At 39.8% G+C, this 22,277-nt stretch overlaps 1 protein-coding gene across 1 annotated transcript; it reads left to right on the top strand.

Moving 5' to 3' along the window:
- The first annotated feature begins 8,834 nt into the window (after positions 1–8,834).
- LOC306970145 (solute carrier family 22 member 4-like) lies at positions 8,835–21,063 on the top strand. Its single transcript, XM_079566013.1, has 12 exons — positions 8,835–9,111; positions 9,643–9,822; positions 11,799–11,902; positions 12,232–12,386; positions 12,749–12,920; positions 14,015–14,141; positions 15,150–15,253; positions 16,975–17,106; positions 17,197–17,279; positions 20,360–20,542; positions 20,645–20,780; positions 20,927–21,063. The coding sequence occupies exons 1-12, from the start codon at positions 8,905–8,907 to the stop codon at positions 20,994–20,996; spliced, it is 1,653 nt and encodes a 550-aa protein (XP_079422139.1). The 5' UTR covers positions 8,835–8,904; the 3' UTR covers positions 20,997–21,063.
- The last annotated feature ends 1,214 nt before the right edge of the window (positions 21,064–22,277 follow it).

Consider the following 22,277-nt stretch of genomic DNA (forward strand, 5'->3'; position numbering starts at 1 on the left):
TAAAGAGACAGAGGCCTATTTCAAGACGTTCGCTACAACCATTTTACAAGAGCAAATTTATTCAAGGCAGTTATTTTAAAGGATCTGTATCATGCTATTTTATCCATCCCAAAGTAAAGTATAGGCATTTATATGATATGTTGTACCTCTTCCCCTATGGAGTACTATTTTCCAAACGCGGAAGACAAGACGCTTCGATTCAGTAAACTCCACCCCCTCTCTCCGAGCGGATATGCCCATGCATAATTAGCAGTAAAATAAATATAAATATCACAGCAATAAGTGAAGTCACTTCACAATATAGTTATAAGGAGTTGACATCTGCAACACAGCTTCATAAATGGCTAACGCGTGTTTTGACTCACCACCGCTCTGTCCTGGCCTCACCATTGGGGACTCGCTTTGGTTACAAAAGTTAATCCACTTTGATTCTGGCGAAGGTTCCCCAAACATCCATCAGAGACAGTCACAGAAAAACACTATTTTGGTGATAGTCGCTGAATCAAAATTGTGTCAAAATTGTGGCGAGTGACCTCTTCTTTAGAAGCACCTCTCGTAGCCAAACGCGCTTTTCTCCGTGACATTATCGTTAGGTAAGAAAAAAGAACAGGCGTGTCCAGAATAGTTTAGAAAAAGCTCCATCTTCACATCCTTCAGTGCAAACATGTCATCTGTTCAGATGCTCAGGGGTTTGTTTGTTTTGTGTTTGTTTTCAGCCCTGACCTGGAAGTGCTTCCTTTTTTTTTTTTTTTTTTTAAAGCTGTTTTATAAATTAAAATCAGGCCGTAAGGCATTACATTACAGAAGTTGTGCTCTTCCTGTTTGACACTTACTGAGACACTCTGGGCCAGATCTTGTGGCGGCGCACGGGGCGGCGCAGGCTCTTGGTGAATTATTTTCCGAGTGGCGGCGCTATATGTGCCATTCGCCTCCGCCACCTGTGAGGGGGCGTCACAAGAGGAGGTGACTGCACTGATGGAAACACGGCTGACATTCACTTCCTTGTTTAAATTGCGCTGTCTTGCGTTCTTTCTTAAGCCTTAGGCTCTCACAGGTCAAACTAAAAACTGTATTTACCCCATCGTGAGCTAAACCATGTTCACGTCTCCAGAGAAAAAGAGCTACAGCGTCCGCTTTGGCGCGGATCGGCCGCGCTTGGCGTGAACGCGAAGCAAAACAAAAGCACATGTTCACCCCACACTCCCCCACAACCACTCTCCTGGACGCGGAGTCGATCTGGTTGGAGGAAAATGTGTGTGTCTCAACCCACTTAAATGCGCTAAGTCTGGAGTGGCAAGATCACAAAGTGCGCTCCTACTGAGCGCAAAATGTCGCTATCGTCTCCGTTTTGAGACACAAGATCGGGCCCACAGTGTCACAACTCAGTGGTTTTCCAGCAGAGGGAGGAGCAGCTGCTCAGAGAGCAGGATTCAGGAGGATTACTGAGAACTGCATGAATGAAGTCACAAACCACTCCGGGGGTGTTTTGATAAGGAAATAGCATTACAACATGGCTAAAAGCTCCAAAAAGTCGATTTTGCATGATATAGGACCTTTAATTTACTGGTGAGACAACATACACAGGTGAGACAACAGACACAGGAGGGACAACAGAGACAGGAGGGACAACAGACACAGGAGAGACAATAGACACAGGAGGGACAACAGACACAGGAGGGACAACATACACAGGTGAGACAACAGACACAGGTGAGACAACAGACACAGGAGGGACAACAGACACAGGTGAGACAACAGACACAGGAGGGACAACAGACACAGGTGAGACAACAGACACAGAGAGACAACAGACACAGGAGGGACAACAGACACAGGAGGGACAACAGACACAGGTGAGACAACAGACACAGGTGAGACAACAGACACATGGACACGACTTCACTGGTTCTTGGTTTACGATACTGACACCTGAACGATACTTCTTTCGATACCTATACTAAAATATTTTTCATCTAACTATGAAACTATGAACTATGAAACAGAATAATGATGATGTTAATCTATTCCATAAAAGATTATTTCTTTTAAATGTGTGTCATCTGTTTGAGTCAGGTCACTTCCTTTTATTTATATATTATTTTTTTTTATACCTGCTTTCGATGCTTTTATTTTTTTCCATTAGCAATCCCAGTTCCATACCTAGCCTTATCCAACAGTGAGGAACTCCGACCAGGCTGTTTTCAGCATCAGTGCTTTACTTCCAGGTTTAAGATCACACATTTATTAGAAATTGATACCATAATGGTATTGTTTAATATCACATTCCAGGTTTTTAAACTGGGACTATAAATATACTTTGATGCATGTCTATATTTTATTTCAGCTGTGCCGGCGCTGTCTGTGACGCTGGAGACGATCGGTAAATTTTGCTCTGCTGCTTTTGGGGCTCTGCTTTTTCCCTGCACAGCGGAGAATAACCCCACTTTCCTCAGGAACACTGCTACAGGAACCCACTCCACTATCTCCAGAGTTGGGACATCTATTTCCCCTTATATCTTTCAAATGAGTAAGTCAAATACCACACTTTTTGTTGATGTTGCTCCGTCCACTTTTCACTCCGTCCACTTTTCACTGCCAGCAGAGGGCGACAGACACAAACCCAAGCAATTTGAAAAGCTGTAGCAATAATTCCTATTATTTACCTTACAATATGCCAATCTAAATAGTGTAAAGGATGTATAGTAATGTGTGGCCATTAATAAATGTTCTCTCTCTTTTTGGTTGTTGCAGGTGTGTGTTTTAAATCCCTGCCTTATGTATTTCTGGGGTCAGTATCATTAGCAGCTGCGCTTGTTGCATTGTTCCTTCCAGAGACGTTTGGGCAATCTCTACCAGAGACATTTGAAGACGTGCCCAAATTTAAAAGGTGAACAATATCTTTTGTGTGTGCTTGTGTGTGTGGTGTTTGTTTTTTTTTGTTTTTTTTAAACGCAACACTTGAGACTGCTTCCAAAACTTCACAATATTTACAGTCCACAAGTAGCACTGGTGATATATCTCACTTCCTCCTTTGGTTTTGGAGTGAGGGTGAGTCATCAACATGAGTAAAGTAAAATGCCGTTGTTTTTTTTATTTGTCTCGTGTCTAGTTGACCATGGTGTAAAGGTACAGTGCTGCCCTCTGCTGTACACCCTCTGCTGTACACTATTCGACTCTAGACCCCTTTTGAACTCTAAATATCTGCAAGAGCTTTGGAGAAGTTTAGCCTCATTGATATACATACTGTATACTGTAGGTAATGCCTTCAAGAGAATTAATAGAAAATGGGCTCTTTTTTCTTGAGTTGTCGCTCCTTTACATTTGCATGTTTCTGGCAATGCAAAATGGATTGGTTTGTCTTGCCCTTTTTATAAAAAATATTCATAACAAAACAATTGTAGAACCAATATTAAAAAAAAAAGTTATTTACTATACTGCCCGACAAAGACACAATTAGTTGAGTTGCATTTTTGACATATAGTTTCATGGCTCAATTCTGCTCCATTTTGTAGAAATCCCAAGATTTGCACACATTTGTCAGTTTATTTGACCAGGTTTCATGTATATATATATATATATATATATAAATGCCTACCCCTGGTTCATGTAAATTACATGTGCATTTCATGATCTTAGACCTTACATTTACATCACAGCTGCGCCATTGCGATTGACTGCGGAATTGCGGGAAGTGAATGCAGAAATTGCATAAACTGTTCAAATTGCATAACTTGCTTAATTTGCATAATCTAATTTGCATAAACTGGTAAAATGCATAAAGTCGTAAAATGCATGAATGGGTTAATTTGCATAAAATATGTAAATTGCATAAACTCTTTAAAATTCAAAAGTCCTAAATGGCATAAACTCTTAATTTGCATAAACGCTTTAAAATGCATTAACTGGTTAAATCCCATAAAGTGGTTACTTTGCATAAATTGTTAATATTGCATAAACTTTTATATTCCATAAACTGGTCAAACTGTTGAAATGGCCTCAGTGCTTGATTGGCAGAAGCTGCACAAATGGCTGAAAGTCCTGGAGTCTCCCCATTGGCTGGATTCACCCCATACACACCAATGCAAAAATTTCAAACTCTCGTATAAAAAAACTGGAAAACTGCAGAAGGCCAATTTTTTCTCAAAACCCATAAGTTGCAGAAGCTGAACATGCACAAAGTGCGGAAATTGCATAAAATGCAGAAAAAAGTGCAGAAAAGCATGGACTTGCGGCAGCCCCATTATAAGTCAATGGGAAAAATCTCCGACATTTTGGCCGATTGCGGAAAAAACGTAAATTGCAGAAGTCCCAAAAGTAATAGCACCCTTCTCCTCAACATGCGGAACATTTTGATGCATAACTTGCATAAATTGCACAAAGCATGAAAGTGCTGAAAGCTGGAGAAAATCGGGAAAAAGATGGAAGAGGAATAATAATAAAGAACACTAGAAATGCAATGGCTGCGCCATTGCGATTGACTGCGGAATTGCGGGAAGCGAATGCAGAAATTGCATAAACTGTTCAAATTGCATAAATTGCTTAATTTGCATAATCTAATTTGCATAAACTGGTAAAATGCATAAAATGTCATGTTGCATAAACTGTATAAACTGCATAAAGTGGTAAAATGCATGCATGAATGGGTTAATTTGCATAAAATATGTAAATTGCATAAACTCTTTAAAATTCATAAATCCTAAATGGCATAAACTCTTAAGTTGCATAAACGGTTTAAAATGCATTAACTGGTTAAATCTCATAAAGTGGTTACTTTGCATGAATTATTAATATTGCATAAACTTTTATATTCCATAAATGGTCAAACTGTTAAAATGGCCTCAGTGCTTGATTGGCAGAAGCTGCACAAATGGCTGAAAGGCCTGGAGTCTCCCCATTGGCTGGATTCCCACATACACACCAATGCAAAAATTTCAAACTCCCTTATATAAAAACTGGAAAACTGCAGAAGGCCAATTTTTTCTCAAAACCCACAAGTTGCAGAAGCTGAACATGCACAAAGTGCAGAAATTGCATAAAATGCAGAAGAAAGTGCAGAAAAGCATGGATTTGCGGCAGCCCCATTATAAGTCAATGGGAAAAATCTCCGACATTTTGGCCGATTGCGGAAAAACCGTAAGTTGCAGAAGTCCCAAAAGTAATAGCACCCTTCTCTTCAACATGCGGAACATTTTGATGCATAACTTGCATAAATTGCACAAAGCATGAAGGTGCTGAAAGCTCTAGAAAATCGGGAAAAAGATGGAAGAGGAATAATAATAAAGAACATGAAAACCAATAATTGAGTGCGGAAGAATTCCGCAGTCAATCAATTAAAGAGGGGGCTATTATGCTTTTTTCAATCACATAGCACCAGTCTATAGCACACCGCAATGATGACGAAACCTTCTGTTGGTCTGTAAATGCAGTAAATTAGAATAACTGCCTTGTATAAAATTGCTCTCTCAAAATGGCTGTAGTGAATGTCTTGAAATAGGCCTCTGTCTCTTTAAGAACCTCTGACCCTTTCCGACACGCCCCCTCCACACGCTGTCTGTGGCATCAGTGGGGAGGGGGTTCTGCTGAGGAGCAGTGGTTGGTTACTCGGCTGGTGACGAAAGCTCGGAGGCGTCTCCAGGAGGTGGGGGCGTTCCTAGGAGGACTCAGGCAAACCTATCCGTAAAATGGCCGCCATCAGAGTTTTTACAGATTACTCAAAAATATGTGAATGTGCCAAGTCAACACTTCAGGCATGTTTTTAATGAGGGAATGATATTATAACATGATGTAAAGCTTGAAAAAGTCGATTTTGCAAAATACCCCCCCCCCCCCCCCCCTTTAATAGTTATTGTTATTGATCATAACAATTATCCTTCTTGTCATTATCAATAAATATCAGATTTTATATCATTAAGGCACATTGGACATTATCATCATCTTGCCACTTAAAAATAAAGAATAATAATAATCTTTATTATTATTTGTATTATTATTTTTATTTTTATGATAAGATTGGGTGATTTGGGAGAGTTGTGTAATTACTGCAAATTTAATTCAGTCTTTCTTTGAAACAGGAGACAGTACAGTAATGACACTTTCCAAATATCTTTAACAGTATATGTTCCAACACACTTTGTATTTCAGCGAATGGATGAATTAGAAAATGAGTTATAACTCATCCATTATAAGACATGGATGTGCAAATAAGTTTTGTCATACCCCTCTTTATAATTACACAGCTTAGTGTAAAACGTCAAATTAGTGTTTCTGGTTCTAACAGATTCAAAATGACTCATAGCGTACTATAAGAATACTATACTATTGGTGTAAATGTTACCGCAGATACTGCACTTTGCCTTAGTGGGGCAATATACTATAATGTCATAATAAAATGATGATACTAGTTAACTCTATTTATTCAACACACTATTCTACACACTAAAGCTGTGTCCATTACTCGCTAAAGGGATAACGTTGTTCTTTGACTTGAAAATATGCGGTACTTCTTCTTCTCGCATCACTGGATGGTCAGACACTCGTTTGTTATTGACCATCTGCCAGTCACACCTCTCCTGTAACGTGACACTCTGTCAGACCAGCATTTAATCTGTGCTCAGTCTTCTGTTCTGCCCGAGGCTTTGGTCTGGGCTCACACAAAGAGGTGGAACTCCCATGGGGCGGAGCGAGCCAATGTGGAACAGGGGTAAAAGGGTGTCAAATGGTAAATGGTCTCAACTTATATAGTGCTTTTCCACCGACATTAGGCACTCAAAGCGCTTTACAGCTACGATCCACTCACCCATTCATCCATACACCAATGTACGCAGACACTGGGGGCAATGTGGGTGAAGTGTCTTGCCCAAGGACACAACGACAGTGTGCACTTCCAGGAGTCCAAATACAGTCAAAGTATATGTAGCACATGAGACAAGTGAGGAGATAGAAAGTAACTACTATCTTTTTTCTTTTCCGAACAGATTGAGGTGTCCCTGCATCGGTTAGGACAAGACAAATGGAGTTGCTGTTCTGGAAACTAAACTGTGATAAATCATAAGTATCAGATGTTCAAAATCAGTTACATAATGTTTATAAGCATTTGCTCCAGTCCCAATGTTTTCAATGATTGGCTCTTTTGAAAAGCTCTTTCTTCACTTTTCAGTCAGCAGTTAGGGCTAACTCTTTGAAAAGAATAGATCCCAAAGATTTGTCTCCCATTAAAGGGCATCAAATCCTAATAATAGAACAACAACCAAGCATTTATAGCCTTACAGTTGTTAATCAACATCACAAAGCTATCATAGGAAATAGTAAACAATACAATGCTTACAGGACATCACTTGTGCAAACATATCTTGCCATAAGGCCTATTCCCTATGGTTGATAAACTGGATCTACTTGTTTCATTAAATACTGTGTTAATATCGCACTGTGCATTATAGTCTTCATTAATGAGAATTGAAAGAAAACTCCCATAAAGCGCTGTTGAATCCTTGCGCAAATACGTGATCAAAAGCAATGATTTCGGCTTTTGAAACAGTGATAGTTTTTTTTTATGAATCTAGATAATCATTAGGGCTGCAGATGTACTCACAAAACTCATTTAAGAACTATTACCCTAAATCAGGTAAGTACTAGCAAAGGTTTAAAAAAAAAAGTACACCAAGAACACTTAGTTAGTGGTGTGGTTTTGTCTTTAAAGTTCATCCGAGGTAAACTTACAAGGACGAGGCGGTTATGCCGCCGGGTTAGAAACATGGCACGCGAGAAGAGGCCTCGTCTGGCAGACGACTTTGCTTTTTGTCAAGTGCATTTATAGATGCATGACTGTCTTTGGCTCGACACAAGCCATTATTATGCATCCGGAAAGTATTGATGGTGCCTGTAGACTCTGGAATAAGGCTGTGATATAACAACATTTTGGAAAAGTGTTGACGTGTCAGTCCGGTATTACTTTATTTTACACTACCTTCATAGTATTGTATCTAACTTCATTTAGTACAATGTAATGTGCTCTGTAACAATCTGTAATAACTTGTACCTATGTAGTACGTACACAATGGAATAACTTGTATTAGTACTTTGTAAGTACATAATGTAATAGGACACAAGACTTATGGTTAGGGCTTAAGGTTAGGGTTATGTCTTATTACATTATGTACCTACAAACTACAAACACATATTATTCCATTGTGTATCTAACCCATAGATACAACTTATTACACATTGTTACAAAGCCCATTACATTGCACTAAATTTAGTAAGGTACAATGTATCAAGGGTAGTGTCAAATAAAGTGTTACCGTCAGTACTTTCAGATTCCCTTTTGTGTTTCTTCTGTGCAGTGTCCTCTGGCGCTCTGAAAGGTGCTTAAATAAGATATATTATTATATATTGTGCTTGTATTTGTAAAACAGGAATCAAATAGCGATATCCTTGATTTGACCATGAATAAAGAAAAATAAATGTACAGTTTACTAACTCTGCATGAAAATACAGCCACTTGTGGAGTCCACCATTATCCTTCTAACCAGTTCTGCTTTTGTAGCGATAAGTACTTTAGATGTTGTCTAAAAAGTACACAAGAAGCAAATAGACGCACCCCTTTTGCCTACACAAGAATCTGTGTGCCTGTGTTGTTGTCTGTGTCTCATCACCAGGAAGTCGAAGTTGCAAATGTGGTGTGGTTTTCCTGTTGGAGAAAAAAAAGAAAGAGAGAAAGGAGAAAAAAAAAAAGTGGGCGTAGCAGAAGTAGTAGCTCAGCCTATAGTGGGTTGGGGGGAAACCTGTTCCTGCCTAACCACTAAACCGGCGTCTTCCACACAAAGCAAAACCCCTGCCTTTCTCAATGAACATGTAGTCTTACTTTCTAACCCCTTATGGACTTTAAAGGACCAGCATCCGCCAACGATGAAGGGCTATGCGGAGAGCGTGGCGTTTCTGGGCACATGGGGATGCTTCCAGGCTGTGATCTTCTTCCTCCTTTGTGCCAGCATAGTGCCCAATGGGTTTGGGGCATTCACCTTGGTGTTCTTGGTCGACGTACCTCCGCATCACTGCTTTGTTCCTGTGGATAACCTGACAGAAGAGTGGCAAAAGGCGGCCATACCCGTGGAGGTGAGTAAAAGAGACATGAGCACATGACATGGAGCAGGTTTTGTGCTTGAGACGTGGAAGAGAAAGAAAGGCATGCAGTGAATTATTCAACAAGTAAGCACCTGTCGCCTCTTCGCTCATGTAAAGGGTCGACCTCTGGCTAATGTACAGTAGCGCAGGGCAAAACCGTGGGAAAAAAAAAGGAAGAAGCAAAGTTAAAGTTCAAGAAAATACAGTAAATAAATAATCGTCTTTACCCGTGCCAAAATCAGCTATTCCTGACCTGTTTTAACTTAACTATTTCTAAACCAGAGCAGGGTGCAGTGCCTTGTGATTTACTGAACTGCAACATTGAGACTAAGCATAATAGTCTTATCAATGGGATGTTGTAACGCGCCAAATGTATTTAGAGGGATTAACTGATGAAACGGTGCAGGTTAAGAAGGCCAGTCACAAGAACTCTTATATGCACTCAAGCTTGTGTTTATTAATGATAATAATATTGGAATGGGTCGTTCTAAGCCTTTCCTACTGTGTGTCTCTTGTCCTGAGGTGGTGAACGGTGTGGAGGAGCGCAGCCGCTGCAGCAGGTACAGGCTGGATGTGGTCATGAATCTGTCGGCTCAAGGCTCTGCTCCCGGAGACGTGAACCTCACCGAACTGCAGCAGGAGCCCTGTGTGGACGGGTGGAGCTACAGCAAAGACATCTATCTGTCCACTGTAGTCACTGAGGTACAAGCTAATAGTGCTCAATAGGCCTGGGCAAGAAGGTGAATTATTGTATTGAATGTGGCTTTTACTAATATGGTTCACCTTTCAAAATAGGCCTAAACATCACATGAATCATGCATTCTTGCCACTATAGTACATATTATATTATATTATATTAAGGCGGTAGTCTATACCAGGGGTATCACACTAAATCAGTTGAGGTCCGCAAAGCTTTCTTTCGTAACTTTTGTCCAGGGTCCGGACATATGCAGTTATTTCTCGAAAATGTTACATGAAAACAGGTTGTCTATTTACATAGCAGAGCTGATCAATGAATCAATCATTTTGCCATTTTAATTCTATGCCATTCAAATTATTTAGATAATTTTTATTCAGCCTTAGAAATTAAAGGAACAGGCCACCTTTTTTCCATACTGACATATGTTCTTACCTGAGCTTAGACGAGTTCATGCGTACCTGTCTGGTCTTTGTGCGTGCACTCAGTCACACAATACGACCAAAGATGTTGTTAGCATTTGGCCTCTCCCACTGTATTCCTATAGTTACAAACAGGGGTGAAGTTGGAAGCTACCATGCTCTTCCACGGGCACCTAGCAGACCAGACAGGTACGCATCGACTCAGGTAAGAACATATCTCAGTCTGGAAAAACGGTGGCCTGTTCCTTTAAGTGTATTGAGAGGATGAAAAGGCTTTGCGGTCCGGACTAAAGCCTCTGGAGGTCCAGATGTGGACCCAGGTCCGCCACTTGGGGACCTCTGGTCTATACGCTCAAATGTTTTACAAATGAAATACATTGTGCATACACAATAAAATCTCTTGAGTCAAATTCCCCTCTGTGTTGGTGTTAATTTACAGAGTTAAAAGTAAATCTGCCCATGCACAGGGTTCCGCCCAGTGTTCAAGTCAGTTCAAACCAGACTTACTGGACACTCGTCTTTTCTTCATCCTGCATTTGACCGTAGGGTGAGTAAATATTCAGAATGTTTGTTTGAGTTTACTAGTTGACTAGTTGCTGAAAGAAATATTTTTTAGAGAGACTAATTCCTTGAATTTGCAAGTAAAAATCTATTTTAAGGGGCATGTTTCAAATTTTTATTTTCTTCTTTACTAGGTGGCAAAAACCAAAATACCTCTGAAGGTCTATGTTGAGCTGAAATGATGCTGAGGATGACATACTAAGGTGAATATTATATAACTTATATACCTTTGAAATGTGTTGTTTTTCACTGTTGCTTTGTTTTACATTGCTGTTATTTCCACAGGGACCATTGATTCTTGAGTGTTCCTGGGAAGCTTCTTGTATATACTGTACTGTATGTATATTGTATACTGTTTGTGTGTATTCTGAGGGAGTCCTTATAATTACGCAATTATATAATATTATTTTATTATAATATGTGTTGTACTTTCAGACTGTCAAGTATTAAGACATATCTCTTATCTCCAGATGAAGAGCACAACTCCTGAATGTCTCCCAAATCAACTCATACCACACACATGTCGGACAGCTCTCGTGTATTGATAAGAATAGAGTAAATTCATACAGTACGTACTGTACTTAAACCACTAAAAACTGTGCAAATGTTGAAATATGACTCAGTATTATAGTGTCCACATTATTTCATCCTAATATACTTGTGTTGTGTATTGAAGAATAAATGTACAGTTGTAAAATTGTCAATGTAAAGTATTTTGTATGTTTGTTTTTTTAAATAAAATGTTTACTTGAATGTGGTCCTTGTAATTTGAAAAATTACACAGTTAAGACTAAAATATTGAATTGAATGTTAATTAGAATGAACTAAAATGAGAGTAATTTCTGTTGATTTGGCCTCAGAGTCAAACCTTATCCACACACCCCAGTGTCAAATACTGACTCTGGCCAGGGTTGGATTAACTCCAGACTCCACCACAATGAGCCTCCATCTTTTCTCCGTACTAAGATTTTCAATTTTTCTCTCTCGTTTGTTTTCAGTTCGACTTGGTGTGCCATGACGAGTGGAAACAGCCTTTCACAGCCTCAGTTTTGTACGCTGGAATCACGTGTGGATCCTTATTCGCAGGGGAACTCTCAGACAAGTAATTTGCAGTACCTAAATACACACAAAGGACATGCTAATTATGTGAAATACATACAAGGAACAATGAAATATGTTCTTATTTATTTAGAAATGTAAGCAAAGTGTGACAAAGTGCTTTATTTGCCATAGTACATGTGAATAAGTCAGAACGACAAGTCTCCAGTTCACAGGCAACTGTTTTACATTCTCAAGACTTTTCAAAGCAAAGGAGTCTGAAGAACATTGAGAGACATTTTGCAAACTGTCAGAGCCGGAAGTCGATCTCACAATAGTCGAACCACTCAACTATTGGCTTCACCGTTTACATTTTTATTTATTTTTTCACAGATATGGAAGGAAGCCAATCCTTTTTGCTACTATGGCAGTCCAGACCATCTTCACCTTCACCCAAGTGTTTGCAAACTCATGGATTTTATTCACCATTCTGCTGTTCTTTAACGGACTGGGCCAGATGTCCAATTATGTAGCGGCTTTGGTGCTTGGTAAGTAGACACAATTTAATGAGTGTGGTCTTCCCTGTGGTCTCCCCGCCCCTTAGTGCTGATTGGCCAACTCTTAATTGTTTGGAGGCTCGGCATCAAACTAAAGGACAGGTTTTAACACCCACCATAACACCCATAGCATTAGCATGATTTATTGCAAAGGTTCCCACACTAAAACGATCTGCAAACGTCCTCCACTTGTAACGCTACGATAATATTGGCTATCCCAGATCACACGTAAACCTCTACTTGTTTTATGAAGGGTATTGTTGTGTTTCATTTTCTTATTGGAATAGTGGTTTACATTAATGATTCATTTCAAATCTATAAAATGATCAGTGAGTGTATTTATGTATGTGCAGGCGCAGAGACCTTGATCGGTCACGCTCGGGTCGTGTATTCGTCCGTCGCCGTAAACTCCTCCTTCGCACTCGGATACATGATGCTACCTGTGTTTGCCTACTATCTACGGGACTGGAGAAGCCTGCTGCTGGGACTGTCCCTGCCGGGGCTGCTCTACATCCCAATGTGGTGGTGAGTGGCTGTGATTCTGAAGCTGTCATTGGGTTTGTTTTAGAGTTGAAGACGTTTTCCCTCTCACCTCAAGGCACAGCACTAATGATCTTTTAGCAAAAAGCGTATACACCGATTTAATAGGGGTGGCCTTGCCTTGTTCACAGGAGGGTTCACAGGATAAAAGATTAAAATTTTTGAAAATAGTGCTTTTGATCGTGTTGGCCATTTTAGTTTATTGTGCAGAAGATTTTGTTTCTCGGATGTGCCGGCTTTTCTATCCAGGCTTGTGGCTCGCGTGTGAGCGTGCCTTTGTTTTATGGCTTTTCTAAAAGACACTGAGCGCCCTTTGTATGTGGAACTTTGTTATTGTCCAAGTGGCTTAAATTCCTGTGGTATCTATCACAAAGACACATCCTGTTAGTATCCGGAGCATCTACAAGCTTTATATTTAAACATGTGAGTGATGTTCATCTTTGTATAATGTGTTTTAATATTTGGTTAGTTTTTTCTTGGAATTGTAAGACCACATTAAACATTGAAACCGTCCAAATGGAAAAAAAAAAAGTGTAGACAACCCTGGTTATCGAGAGATATCTTTGGATCCAAAAAAGTACCAGTACTTCTTTTTTACTGAATTCCAAACTGAGTCTAATATTTGGGTTTGTGCTGTTGATGACGATCTGGACGTCATTTAGCTGTTCAGTAGTGCCTAAAGATGAAGATAAAGGTCATCATGGTAAAATGTAATAAATGGTTTGACAGAGTTGGTTGTGCCGCTCCTCTCACAGCCCTAAAAAACTATCTCAGCAACCACTCATTAATTCTGATTCATTTCACGTTGGCCGCTGAGATGAATTCTTGCAAAGGATTATTGTATCATGTGTTCTAACTGGTTTCATGCATAGGCTCTTTAATTGCAGGGTGTGTATCTTTACCTGTCGTATGCTTTGGCTTCATGCCAGCATGTTTCAAAATGTCGGCATCTCAACAAAACAATGCTTTGTTTTGATTGTTGAGGGGAAAAAAGTGTCACATGTAATCCTTGTATTGTGATCTGCTTGTTTCGTCGTCGCAATGCAACTCTTGAGAGGTTTCCATGTCTATTTTTCCAGGTTAATCCCAGAGTCCCCGCGGTGGCTGCTCTATCAGGGGAGGGTGCAGGAGGCTGAGGCAATTTTCAAAAAAGCTGCTCGATGGAACAAAGTCCAAGCTCCTCAATACGTCTTTGACCAGTATGTGGTATGTACGATCACATTTACCGTGTTTTCCGGACTATAAGTTGCTAGTATGAGACACACCAGCCAAAATACACGTAATAAAGAAGAAAAAAACACATGTAAGTCGCTCTGGAGTATAAGACGCACTAGCCAAAAAATGCGGAATGAAGAAAAAACAACAGGCTGAATAGGCATACGGTATGCTAACCTAACATATTGATGATTAGCTACATGAAGCATAAACATTAAACTAAATAGGTGTCTGGTATGTTAACGTCACACAAACACTTCAGATAACTATAGCATAAAGAACATACCAAACTCTTGATCTCATTCCAAATCACTAAACCGATTGAAATCTTCATCCTCTGTGTCACTTCTGAACAATCGCATTGGCAACGACCTGGGCACGGAGGCATAACTGCACCATTGACAAGCCTCTCCCGGCAGCACGTTTTTCAAGCTCTCATTTGCAAACTCGTTCCTCTAGCTGTGGCCATCGAGCTTTTAGCCCGTGATTAGTTTTGCTTTGTTTTCTTCTCTGCTTTCTCGCTCACTCCAAAATTTCTTTCTGCTGCTCGATTAGCCTGCAGTGCCCTCACGCGGCATGTGAAATTATATATTTGAATTTTGAAAAAGGAAAAAATCACTTATTAGTCGCTCCGTAGTGTAAGACAAACCTGCCAAACTATGAAAAAAAGGGTGATTTATAGTCCGGAAAATACGGTATTCAATACATCAAAAGATCATCTAATAGATACATACAGTAAAGGCAGAGTGCATATAACTGTTTTGTTGAGTGGTACTATTAAGTGTTATTGTTAAGTATTGAACCATATTTTACACTAGTGGAGTGGGAAAAACACAATGACAATGAATAATTGTGATCACTTTGAAGGAACCATCCACCAATGTGGAGCTGCTCTCACATACATTCAACAGGGGACCTGAACGCAGGCGTATATGCTGCGTTGCGGGCGTCTCATGTGGTTTTCCAACATGTATGGACATGTTGTGCTGTGTTTTGCAGGTGACTGAGAAGGAAAAAGCACAAGAAAAGAGAAACTATAGCACTTTAGACCTGTTCAAAATCAGAAAACTCCGGGTCATAACACTCAACCTCTTCTTAATATGGTAAGTGGGAAAAATTACCATTACCATTAGTCAATCTTCACAAAATCTGGCCAGAAATTAAATTGGTATCGAGTTTTAAGTATTTGGGTTTTATAATTGATAAATTGCCTTTTAAATTGCATATCCAAAATGTAGTTTTACTAGGATTTTACTGCAGAAATGAATAAGAGGTTGGTGGAAGCTACATTCCAGCCTGTTATTGACTATGGAAATGTGTTGTATATGAATGTACAGTGTCTTGGGTTGTTGAACAACATATATCATCTGCGCTTCATAACCAACAGTCGGCCTCTTACTCACCTCTTTCTCACCACTCTAAAGTGAATTGGGTTGGACTTCAGGCTTGTCGACTCTCTCATTGGTATGTTTTTATTTCCAAGGCATTTCTTGGAGAGCTGCCTTTGTAATTATCTTGTCTTTTAAAAATGAAGCAGAGTCAGCATAGTCAATGTTCTAATGAAACCTTGTAAAAGAGGTTGAAGATCTAGTTTGTTAATGACTGGCATATATTGTGGGTACACGCTGCTCTCCTTTTGTTTATTTTGTTGATATTGGCTGGAGATGTATCAATATACTCATAAGATGTGTGTAAAGGCTAGGGCTGGACTTGTATGAACTTCCCTCATCTAAGGCTATGTTCAGCCAGCCTTAATGCACAATTTGTTTTTTGTAAAATCTCCTTTTGCCATCGACTGCATCCCCACATGGGAATAACCTGCTTAAATAAAGGCTGAATAAAAAAATAAATACATATCATAATATATATATATATATACATGGACCCTTGTTGTTGGAATGCCAGCAGGGCCTGTGGGTTAAACCGATTGTGTGTGGCATGTCTTCTTCTGCACTGGCAAGTCACTTTGTGGATTAAGTCAGTGGCAAATGCACAATTGAGTGTCATGAGTCCCACGATCTCCAGCCAATACCTGTCAAAAAAATAAACTGAAGGAGAGCAGCGTGTACCCACCAAATATGCAAGTAACCAACGTACTAGTTTGCGCAAGTGTTGAGCTTGTCAGAGATATTAATTTGTTTCATGGCCAAGTGCATGTTGCCAAGCATAACTGTTTGACGGGAGCAGCAAATTTAATCAATGTTAGCCTATTGTTTCTCAAACTCTGGTGTGTGTACGACTGGCATTTTAGGTACTCTGCTTCAGATAGTACTCTGGCTCCTCTGCAGATCTTGTATTTCTTTCATTTTGAAACCATTGTATTCCTGTTTTTGTCCTCTTTTGTGCCAGTCCTTGTTTGGAACTAGTTCTGCACAATTTTGGAGAAGTGTCAAAGTGTGGTTTTACTGACAAGGAACTGACGACTAATACAATAATCACATGCAAGTAGATTTGTAAGCTACGGGATAGCACGTTTTACGAATTGCCCCATCGGCATTGAAAGATGGGTCAAATTCTGTAGAAAAATGTCCCTATATGGAGACAACAAAGAACACCTTAATACCTCAAACCATAACCTTTTGGAACATCTTTAGGAATAGTTTTGTTTTGTTTGCGGGTCTGCAACCTTTTGGATATAAAATCTTTCCCTGTTAAGTGCCAATTTTAATGAAAGTGAGGACTGAATTCTGATTTTGTACCAAACCACAGCAGGTCCAAACTAGAAATATGCCAGGACTCTACCAGAGCTGTTCAGCAACATGCATGGCGCTTTCCCAAAAAGGAAAGTCGGACATGCTAATTATGCATTTTGTTTTATCTCTAGGTTCAACATGTTCATTTCCTACTACGCCCTGTCTCTGAACACATCGCAGCTCCACACAAACCCCTTTCTGAGCTGTTTTATTTTCGCTCTGGTGGAGGTCCCTGCCTACGTCTGCAGCTGGCTCACGCTAAGGTATTTCCACTTAAGACTTTATGAGCAATCATCTACTGCTCCGGGACACTCCCAGAGACTTTTGGTAAATATTGATTGATGTGAATTCAGGTACCTCCCCCGACGAACCTCCATCATCACCTCCCTGTGTCTGGGATCTGTGCCTCTCTTCTTCCTTGAACTGGTGCCTCGTGGTGAGTGTGATGTCGTGTGTGTGTGTGTGTGTGTGTGTGTGTGTGTGTGTGTGTGAAGCACTTTGTATGAATACCTTGTGTATGAATTGTGCTCTACAAATAAACCCGCCTTGCCTTGCCTTAATATACATGCGTTTCCAATGACATCACGCATAGTTCTGGGCGCCATTTTGAATACCGAAGTAGAATTATGCAATACTACAGCATGTAACAATATCTCTACTGAAAATGAAAAACAACTGATTGACAGTGGCATTTTTATGTACTTGTAATCATTTCTCAAAAAGATAACAATAAAAACACGGCTCCAGAGACGCATGTTTATGTGATACAACCAGCAGATGTGGCACAGACGTAGCAGCGCTGTCTGTCGAGCTACAGCAGGTTTTTACCAAAGATCTGCTTCACTCCTCAGACTAAAGTAACATATCATAGAGGAAACAGAAAACCTTCCTCTGTGAATTTTACAGTTTGTCATGTCAGCAGAGTCTCAGTCTGAGTCAGTGTTTAAGCTGCTCAAGACGTTAGCATGCTACCGGTTAGCAACTGTCAACCATAACATGCAACAGGGAGGATGGTGTTGAAGGCAGAGCTGAAGTCCACAAACAGGATCCTGGTTAGGTTCCTGAGGAGTCCAGAATCAACTGTCAATGGCTTCAACACGATAAACACATGCGTGGCTCACATCTATGAACACTGGGGAAATACTACAGTAACAGCTCAGCTCTGACCTCAAGCTTCAGGCTAGATTTTTGGATTGTGGTTCAGCGCTTTCTCTCGGAGAGAGAAGCTAAATGCTAACTGGTAGCATTCTAGCGTCTTGAGCAGCTTAAACACCGACTCACTGGTTTCTTTACAAACGTGCGTCTCTGGGGCCGTGTTTTAGCTGTTATCTTCTTGAGCAATGATTACGAGTACATAAAAATCCCACTGTCAATCAGTTGTCTTTCATTTTCATGCTGAGTAGAGATATTGCTACATATTGTAGTACTGCATAATCTACTTCGGTATTGAAAATGGCGGCCATAACAACAAAAGTCACATGACTGAAAGGCATGTATCCGCTCATGACCAGTGATTACTTGAAAAAGTTATCTAATTACAGATTCCTGATAACTTTTAAAAAGTAACTTAGTTACTTAACTGATTACTTGATTGTAAAAGTAACTAAGTTACATTACAAATTACTTTATTAGTTAAATTTATCAGCTGCCAACTTAAGGATTTAATAATTGACAATATTATACCACTGTTGGAAGGTGATTTTGCCGATGATAACATTTAGCCGCTGTTAGCACAACTATAGATGGTGTTGGCATAACATTAGGATGTACTTCCATAGTTGTCTTATAGCAGCTTTTTATTTAAGATTTTTATGTAAGATTATAGGTCTGCTCTTGACATGATTTGAACTTGACAGACAAAAAAAAATGAAAAATTGGGTGTCAAATAACCCCACTTTTTATGAAAAAACAAAAAAACAAAACAAAAAACAAATTCACGACTTTTTCCTCAAGTTAAAAGCAGATAAAAAGCCAGATTTCTTCTTAAAAAAACTGTCTTGGTGTTTTTAAAGAAGAAAATATATTTAAGAAACAATGAATAACAAACTATAGAAAATGTTAAAGGAATAGGCCACCGTTTTTATATACTAAGATATGTTCTTACCTAACCTTAGATGTGTTAATACATACCCGTCTGGTCTTTGTCCGTGCGCTCTGTCACGCAAACAGAGCACATACGCAGCCTCTCCCACATGTCAAATGGCTCCAGAAAAGCTCACGATAGAAGCTACCAAGCTCTTCCACGTGTTCCCTATTTAAATAAAGTTACGTGAAGTGTCTTCATGCAAAGTAAAAAGGGGTACTATATTGTGTGGCGTAATGATACAGGAGCACAGCGTCCGCGCAGTAACTCCTAAAGACTTCCCCCGCTCACTTCCGTCAATAGAAGCTGCGTGACTTATACAGAGCCTTTTACAACAAGCAGAAAATATATTTTGGGAAAGTGCTGCGCATTCCTACCTCATGGTCGAGGTCCTGAGTCCTGTGTCATCGTCCGGGGTGAGTTGGAAATCTGTGAAACATTACTACACTATATACTTTCTGCTTGTTATCACAGCCCGGCACGATGCACGTAAAAGGCATTGTTCACAAGTTATCAACGCTTCTTCAACTGTTCTCTGCTAGCTCTCTACAAGTCACGCAGCTTCTATTGACGGAAGTGAGCGGGGGAAGTCTTTAGGAGTTACTGTGCGGACGCTGTGCTCCTCGTATCATTACGCCTCACACTATAGTACCCCTTTTTATCTGCTTATAAAATCGACATGTTACATTTCTGTGTAAATATACTTCGCATGAAAACACTTCACGTAACTTTATTTAAATAGGGAACACGTGGAAGAGCTTGGTAGCTTCTATCGTGAACTTTTTTGGAGCTATGTGACATGTGGGAGAGGCTGCGTATGTGCTCCGTTTGCGTGACAGAGCGCACGGACAAAGACCAGACGGGGATATATTAACTCGACTAAGGTTAGGTAAGAACAAATCTTAGTATATAAAAACGGTGGCCTATTCCTTTAATGTACAATTCTATAGTTTTTGCATTGAGTCGAGTAGAGACAAGCAAATGAGAATGAAATATTGCATTAAATTATTTTGGGGGGGTTTTAGAGACAAAATATCGTAATATATAGATGTTGCGTATGAAAAGAAGAATATGTATTATAATATTTTTGTTGAATAAAATTGCTAGTGGGAAACATTAAAGTGTAAAAAATAAGACTTTGTGATGTTTAGTGTCATAAAGTCTGGTGGTAGGATGTAATTTTTTACTGTTTTTACACAGCAACCACCAAAGCAAAAAATGGCTCATCTAACCCCACTTTCCCCTATGTGTTTAAATTTGTCCGATACACTTTTAAATATACTTTTGGTCTCTTATGCATATACTACTCCTTTTGTGTGAATTGCTCCTGGTAGTAAATTAATTTACAGTCTAATACAATTCCTGCCAAAAATGTTTTGAATATTTTTAGGTATGATATAGACCATAATATTCAAAAATGTCCTTCTTTTCAGATTTACCCACTTTGACTTTAATCATGGAGATGCTGGCCAAATTCTCATTCACCGGCGGGACCTGCCTACTGTTTACTTACACCTCAGAGTTGTACCCCACACCCCTCAGGAACACAGCCACAGGTACCTGCTCCATGGTGTCCCGAATCGGCAGCTGCTTGGCCCCATTTCTGCTAAAACTCAGTTAGTATTATTACCATTTCCGACAATCATTATCGCATTTTTACTTTCATTTGTGTTATACACATTCGTGCGGTCTAATTCATTCACATGCACCCCTTGTAGGTGTGTTCCTGAAGTACCTGCCTCATATTACGATGGCGTCATTGGCTCTGTTCGCTGCCATTGCCACACTTTTCATCCCCGAGAGTTTTGGGCTTCCGCTGCCTGAAACCTTTGAGCAGATGGCAACGAGACAACGGTGTGTGATGCAATAAACAACTGTCTTAACATAATGGTCCATAATTTCAAATTGAGGTTATCCGCCATTTTTGAATGTTTTGTATTCCAGTAGGGTGCAGGTAAAATACAACCACTCATCTATTTTTCCTCCCCTTTGTGTTGCAGGATACGATGTCCGTGTGACAGAAAGAAGGAACCCACGAGGACACTGGTTCCAGCTGAAGATCCTTTGTGATAACTTTTATCACAACTGTAGTCGGGGTTGTAAAACTAACCCCGAATGATGTAACACTACTTTGCCGTCTGCCCACATTAGGACTCTGTGTTACTATTCACCTTATTCCGGACGCTCGTGTGGGCGCCGCCATGACTTGTGCCCGCCCCTTTTCTCCTATCAGTTAACATGGGACTGGAGAAGTCCAGATAAAATCAGCTACTACAGGAAAACAAAGGCGTTTATCGGCCAAGCAGAGAAAACGGTGCAGTGTTGACATGTTGGTGCTAATGGACATTGGATATTTTACACAAATCAATCGACTAAACATCAGATTTTAGCGGCGAACATTTTCCCTCGTTCTCCACTGAATGAACGGGCTTCACGCTCGACCAGAAGTGCCGAGACAAAGCAAAAATAGGGCGGGGGGATAAGATGAATGGGGTTGAACTTTTATTGTGCTGCTTTAATATGGGTGGTTCTTGCACTTTACTATAGCTACTATAGCTATACTATAGCTGTCGATTCTAAATTGCTGTAGATCCGTGGTGATCTAAAACAATGAAAGAAAAACCTTGGCGACAACCTCTTTAATTCTTATAAAGTTGATACACGAGACAACAATAACTTACGATACAATAACTTTAAGGCCCAATACAACATTATATTTTTCTCGTAGTGGAAGAACATTTGTTTTGTCCTCCACTATATTGAAAGCTCATATAATTGTGTAACTTACCAGCGAGTTTCTAGCATTTCTGTGACCCTGTAAATTGTGAAATTTGCTTATGAACTCATGCCTGTTAAGAATGGGAATGTTAAAAACCGTGTAGTAAAGTTATGAATGAGATTTATTACTAGCTCTCTGTATCAGATTTTCAGGGCCACTGTTTATAATACAAGATTAAAATGTAAGTACGCAGATGAAGGTTAGGGGCATTTGTTGTCCCGGTAAATTATTATCACCTTCTGCATTTGATCCATCCTTAAGTGGTGCTGGAGCAACCAGTCGGGAAGTGGCTGACTGCAGTGCAGCGTCTGTTTGGGGATCCATCTCCAGATCTTGAGCTCGGCTCTGAATCACCCAGCTAGAGGATTAGCCAATGTGCATGTTTTGGAGGAAATCGCACTCAGTCTCAGGGAAAGCATCTGCAAAAGTGATATCTAAGAATTGTGAAGCTCACATTGTATGGTAACACTAATAATGAGCATTGTCTGAATTTAATGTGGCACATCTTTTCATATAAAGTTTTTTTTAAAAGAGAATGCACTTGTATAATTTCATTTGTGAACAGGCCGTTG

Source organism: Gobius niger (assembly GCF_951799975.1).
Source record: "Gobius niger genome assembly, chromosome: 11".
Lineage (NCBI taxonomy): Eukaryota > Metazoa > Chordata > Actinopteri > Gobiiformes > Gobiidae > Gobius > Gobius niger.

Bases quoted from the DNA above. Each gene is read 5' to 3' on its own strand.
- LOC306970145 (XM_079566013.1), top strand. From the start codon at position 8,905: ATGAAGGGCTATGCGGAGAGCGTGGCGTTTCTGGGCACATGGGGATGC. The intron at 11,903-12,231 runs GTAATTTGCAGT...ATTTTTTCACAG, and splicing joins GCAGGGGAACTCTCAGACAA to ATATGGAAGGAAGCCAATCC. The intron at 17,107-17,196 runs GTATTTCCACTT...ATGTGAATTCAG, and splicing joins TGCAGCTGGCTCACGCTAAG to GTACCTCCCCCGACGAACCT.